The 5,818-nt window shown below is 33.8% G+C and overlaps 1 protein-coding gene across 5 annotated transcripts; it reads left to right on the top strand.

Moving 5' to 3' along the window:
• Positions 1–2,556: 2,556 nt before the first annotated feature.
• Positions 2,557–5,485, top strand: LOC108814240 (F-box/kelch-repeat protein At1g67480). 5 transcript variants are annotated; one of them, XM_057001899.1, is made up of 6 exons: positions 2,557–2,695; positions 3,049–3,117; positions 3,221–4,012; positions 4,531–4,849; positions 4,919–5,232; positions 5,294–5,485. In XM_057001899.1, the coding sequence occupies exons 3-5, from the start codon at positions 3,507–3,509 to the stop codon at positions 5,225–5,227; spliced, it is 1,134 nt and encodes a 377-aa protein (XP_056857879.1). In that variant the 5' UTR covers positions 2,557–2,695; positions 3,049–3,117; positions 3,221–3,506; the 3' UTR covers positions 5,228–5,232; positions 5,294–5,485. The 5 variants fall into 5 exon arrangements, with proteins under 5 accessions (XP_056857879.1, XP_056857880.1, XP_056857878.1 ...); XM_057001900.1 differs by having other exon boundaries at positions 3,227–4,012; positions 4,919–5,485; XM_057001898.1 differs by having other exon boundaries at positions 4,919–5,485.
• Positions 5,486–5,818: the final 333 nt, after the last annotated feature.

The following is a 5,818-nucleotide window of genomic DNA, read 5'->3' as shown; positions in this document are numbered from 1 at the left end:
TGTGATTTGGAAAAAACCTCAAAGAAAATATTTATCCATTTTTAATAGATTGAAGATAAAAGTTTTAAAATAGAAAGATACTGATTTTGTTGTTGTTTAAAAATTTAGATGCACTTTTGTTTATGCACTAAACAAGAGTTTGACTTACATTTTAAGTAAGTACTATATCATTTTATCCGTAATTATATATATCTGATCTTCAGTCATGTGTGATATCGATATAAATATTTTTAATAAAATAAGAGAAGTAAACTATAAATATATGCTTAATTATCTTTAAATATCTATTCGAGTTTGGATATTACCGTTTGGATTTGGACATCCAATCTTTCTTAATTCAATATCAGTTAGGATATTTTGTTACTTCGGTTCAGAATTTGATTCAAGTTTTCCGGGGTCGGGTTCAAAAAAACCTTCAGAATACTTTTTTAGTTGTGCAAATCAAATAGAATGATGACTTTGGGTTATACCAAGTCTGAAACCAAATGGATTTTTTTTGTCCCATAAATCTCCACTGCTATATGTATCGTAATATATTAGATTTATGTTTTCATTGCTGCATCTAGGTCTCCTGATTCGGGGTATTTATCACATGTTAGATAAAACTAGTTAGATAAAACTAGTTGATCACAATAATAAATAGAAATCTATGTCTCCTGATTACACAAATCTATAGAATTGGGTAGGTTTAAATTCGGGGTATTTATCATTTTGCAAGTCTGTGTTACCACTTGACGGTAGTTGTGTGGTTATTTGGTGTATATCTTACAAACTAGTAAAATATATAAACCATTAGTCTCATCAAATTAGTACTAATATAATACTAAAATATAACTGTTTATGGTAAAAAAAACAAGTTTTGTAAATCACCACCTACTTGGTTAAGCTTTGTTTTATATACATCTATTTTTGAAATCATAATTCAATTGCAAAACCTACCACAAAAAAATAATCAATGATTTGATGAACTCAAAAACATTTTTTTCTTTTCGGTGATATAGTACACATTTTTAAAACGGGTACTTTTTAACCTAAGCTATTGATAATAATAAAATTGATTTGTTTCCTCAGGCACATTTGAAGGTTATAAAAGAAAGAAGGATGAAGCTGGAAGTGAATAGATTTCAATGGCACACGACTTTAACAGAGCCTTATGGCCCCACAGATAGAGACAAAAGGGGAAGGGTCGAAGGGATACAATTGCATGTTCATTTAGACACAAAAGATCTGCAGTTGTTTGCCAAAAAAAAAAAGATCTCCAGTTCTGTTTTTTTTTAAAGATCTCCAGCTCTGTTGATAAAAAGAAAAATGTCCATTAAATTTGGAGACAGAACAAATATCTGGAAATTTTTCACTATCTATGATCTGTTCTATCTTATATAAATATTTAATTTCTTGATTTGCTTCGATCCATAAAATTTCAAATATTCAGAAATTCGAATATCCGTAAATATTTCAATTATTTACGAATTATCCGATCCGCTTCATAAAAAATATATTTTAATAATTTTCAATAATATTAGTAATCAAATAAATATATCATCAAAATATTACAACATATCAGCAGTATATAAGATCTCCAACAATCCAAAACCAATCAACTTGGAAAGATCACTAAAAAAGATCATACTTACTTTTCCACTGATAATATGTGTATATATAATAACTTATGTAAGCATAACTATGTTACACATCATTAAAAAGGATCATACTTACTTTGTTTCTAATGGATATCAATATATTCTGAAACAAATTAAAATTTATGGATATTTTATCCAGTTTTAATCTCCGGCAGTGATGAATTTACTTAATTTTAATAACTTGAAAACCGACTGACTTATAAAAATAGGTTTTTTCCGAAAGTTTTTTTTCAATAAATTATCAAAAGTTACATCTAGTAATCATATGTTACAATGCAACTAATGAATGATTTAACATATAATAAACTCATACATATATTATAGAAAAGACAGATTCCTGGGATTAAGGTGTGGTTAAAATGAAATGAATCCAGTGTTATTGTGCAACACCCTAATCCATCGTAGATATTGTCGACATTTTCATCTATACATTCGATTCTTTCATTCTTTAGTAAATTACACCTACGAAAAAAGAAGAAGAAGAAAAATCATCTTAATCATTATTGCTTCTTTCATTTCCTTCGTTCGTTGTCCTTGATTGAGTTTACGTATTTGATATGATTATAATTATTATTATTTTAGTAGATTATGACAACGATCATAACCAAATTTCAAAGTTATGAACAAGGATTTACTTTACAAATACATTCTATACATTTTAAAAATATATATAAATAGAGAAAATGAATCTTAATTTAAATGCTCAAGAAAAAGTAAAGTTATAATAGGAGTTAATAGGACAAAATATATATTAATAAATGGAATGTGGACATAAATATAATATTTTATTTGAATCAAAGTATATGAAAAAATATAAAAAGGAAATAGTGATGGGGTGAAAGGGACGTGGTGATAATTGACATTGTTACTTTAAAGAGCGATCCACCGTATGCTGCTTCCTTCCTGTGATTTTGCTTATATAAATAATTCATAATCCCACGTTCCACTTTTAATTCCCACCATTATTATTCTCACATCTTCTCTTTCTGTCAATGTTATCGTCTCTGCACCAACTTCAACGCATAAACACGACAAAGGCTTCCCCTATCCTGTCGGTACGTTCAATCTTTTTATCTCTGTTATTTCTTTCCGCCATTCTAGCTCTTCATTCTATAAATGTCTTAGCCATTTTAGATTTCTATTTTTTAAGTTTCCTCTTTTAGAAATGAATCACACGTTTCAGGTCGGTCGCCATCCCCATTGATTCCTCCATTTACTGTAAACTTTTTATTGATTTTGGAATTTCTTCTGTTGATATATGGAAGCACTGATCTTGAGATCTTGTCCAAGTTTCTGCTAGAGTTTTGAATTTCATATCTTCAGGAAATAATCAATATATCAATTTTCTTATTGGTTTCTTCTTGACTTGGTTCAAGAATTGACTTTTCTGGCAAAAAACAATTTGCAGAACATTCGCAAATTCTAGAGATGGACGTTGCGGGTGGCTAAATCTCCTTCTCCAGCTTGACCTTTAATTGTATGTCTTCTTTCTCTTCTAGCTGCAATCTTGTAACTCTCTTTCTTTGTGTTTGGAATCTGTTGTTGACCTTATCTTTAATCTTGTTTTTTTTTTTTGGTAGATACAGAGATGTGTCTGAGGAGAAACAACATTACTTTAACATCAATCTTAGATCCTAACTTTTGTAGAAGCGAAGCCATTGGTATGGAATATGAACTAGATTGTGCTGGACAACATCATTATCATCATTCATCAGCTGTCTCTACAACCGCTACATTATTCATTCCTTTATCTTTGAAAATCCATATACGTGACGGGTTTCACGATATTCTTTAATACCATTTTCATATACACACAAAAAAAAAACTTAGTTAAAAATTTAAATTGTTCAGAAGATTAGTCAAGAGATGCAGGCTTTTGTAAGTGGGAAGAAAAGAGTTGTATTAAATCACAACATGTGTTTCTCCAAAGACAATCTTGATGTTAGTACAGAGTTGTTGTCTGAGAATTATCGGGACGACCCTTTGATCCCGGGCTTGTCTGATGACGTCGCGAAGCTGTGTCTGGCGCTTGTTCCGCGTAGTAGCTTTCCTTCCATGGGACGTGTCTGCAAGAAATGGAGGTATGTTGTGAAGAGCAAAGAGTTCATTACTGTGAGAAGACTTGCCGGTATGCCTGAGGAGTGGCTCTATGTTTTAACAACGAAAGCTGGAGGGAAAGATAGCCACTGGGAGGTGTTGGACTGTCAGGGACATAAACTATCATCTCTTCCACCTATGCCTGGTCCTGCCAAAACAGGGTTTAAGGTGGTTGTGGTTGATGGGAAGCTCCTTGTTGTTGCTGGTTGCGCCTTGATCAACGGTTCTCTTGTTGCATCTTCTGATGTTTATCAGTTTGATACTTGCCTCAACAGGTTTGTCTTGTTCTTGATTTCAGCATCCTTTGTGAACTTTGATCCAATGATTGAGTGTAGGCCTGCCGTTTTGAACCGAACAGAACCGAACTCCCCAAACCAAACTGAACCAAAATTTTTGGTTAATTTGGTTGAGTTCAGTTTAATTCGGCATATTTATAAAAAACTTCAAAATTTTGTGGTTCAGTAATCGGTTAGTTTGGGTTTCCAAAATAAATTTGTTTACTAAATTTTGAACCAAACTAACCGAAATCAACTGAAATCACCCAAATTTTTTAATAAAAAATATAGTTGAAAACAAAAATTTTGGTTAGTTCTGATAAAAATTTTAAATCCCTAATTATCCGAATATCAAACCAAACTTTTTACGGTTTAATTTGGCGGTTTGGCGGTCAAACTGACCTACCCGAATTCCAAACTACCCGAACCAAACTACTCAAATTATCCGAAAAACCCGCATGTGTAGTTGAGTGGATTTTTTACGTTCAAATATGTTTTGGTTTTTGTAATGAAATCAGCTGGAGTAGACTAGAAGACTTGAAGGAAGCACGCTATGACTTCGCTTGCGCTGAGGTGAATGGGCTTGTTTACGTGGTGGGAGGTCACGGTGTTGACGGTGAGAGTCTGTCGAGTGCAGAGGTGTATGATCCAGAGACTGGTGTCTGGACTTGCATAGAGTCTCTGAGGCGTCCGAGATGGGGATGTTTCGCTAGCGGCTTCAACGGGAAGCTATACGTGATGGGTGGGAGATCTAACTTTACTATTGGTAACTCTAAACTTGTTGATGTGTATAACCCTCAGTGCGGCTCCTGGTCTGGCAGCAAAAACGGTTTAACTGTAAGTCTTGTTGAGTCTTTTGATCATTGAGTATGAGTAATGATTGAGTCTTTGGTTATGGTTTGGCAGATGGTGACAGCTCATGTTGAAGTAGGAAAGAAGCTGTTCTGTATTGATTGGAAGAACCAGAGGAAGATGTCAGTCTTCAATGCAGAAGATGAAACTTGGGAAGTGGTGGCTCTTCCGCTTTCGGGAAGCTCCAGGGCAGGGTTCCAGTTTGGTAAGCTGAGTGGGAAGCTTCTGCTTTTTTCGTCTCAGGGAGAAACTGGTCACAGCACTTTACTGTATGACCCTGATGCTGCACCAGGCAAACAGTGGAAAACATCCGAGATAAAACTGTCCGGTCCGTGCGTATGCAGCGTAACAATCACAGCCTGATTAATGTGGTCTTTATTACATTTTCGCCATTTTCCAAATCAAAGAGAGCATTGTCTCTTCTATAAGTTGATACAGTACTGATTTCAAATACTCAGTTTGAATAAAGTGAAGAGTGTTTTCTTTGAAACTGCTTTAGCGTTCTTGTGGTGTTCCTCCACTGTTTGTTCCTTGTAACATATGATTGTGTTGACTTATGTTTAATTTGTGATTGTAATTTCCTAAACGATGTTTGAGGTAATATTTTGGAATTGCTCAAAACACTAAAAAAACTACAAGAATATGTGATGAACAGAGGAGCTACATTTCATATGCTTTATCTTTACCAACATGTGATCGTAGCCTTAACTGTGAGTGTGAAAGTATTGTTCTCTATAAACCAACCATGACCAAACATGAAAAACCCCTATATCAAAACTGGTCTTCTAACATGCGTCTGTAGTTTTAGCTTTCAATTGGAGAAGGGATTACAAAAAAAGAGGATACTCTTCGGACATTATTAACAAGGTAAGCGCAGACCAGCCGGTGAATGAAGAGACGTGTGCCTTTACCTCTTCCTTTATCTTGACCATATTGTTCCCATATGTACCCTGT

This window comes from Raphanus sativus, unplaced genomic scaffold, assembly GCF_000801105.2.
Source record: "Raphanus sativus cultivar WK10039 unplaced genomic scaffold, ASM80110v3 Scaffold4142, whole genome shotgun sequence".
Classification (NCBI taxonomy): Eukaryota; Viridiplantae; Streptophyta; class Magnoliopsida; order Brassicales; family Brassicaceae; genus Raphanus; species Raphanus sativus.
This window is presented reverse-complemented; position numbering and strand designations above follow the sequence as displayed.

What these genes read in the sequence shown, in the direction of transcription:
- LOC108814240 (XM_057001900.1), top strand. Translation starts at nt 3,507, where the DNA reads ATGCAGGCTTTTGTAAGTGGGAAGAAAAGAGTTGTATTAAATCACAAC. An exon ending in TTTGATACTTGCCTCAACAG is followed by an intron (nt 4,013 to 4,530) that starts GTTTGTCTTGTT and finishes TAATGAAATCAG; the next exon opens with CTGGAGTAGACTAGAAGACT. An exon ending in GCAGCAAAAACGGTTTAACT is followed by an intron (nt 4,850 to 4,918) that starts GTAAGTCTTGTT and finishes ATGGTTTGGCAG; the next exon opens with ATGGTGACAGCTCATGTTGA.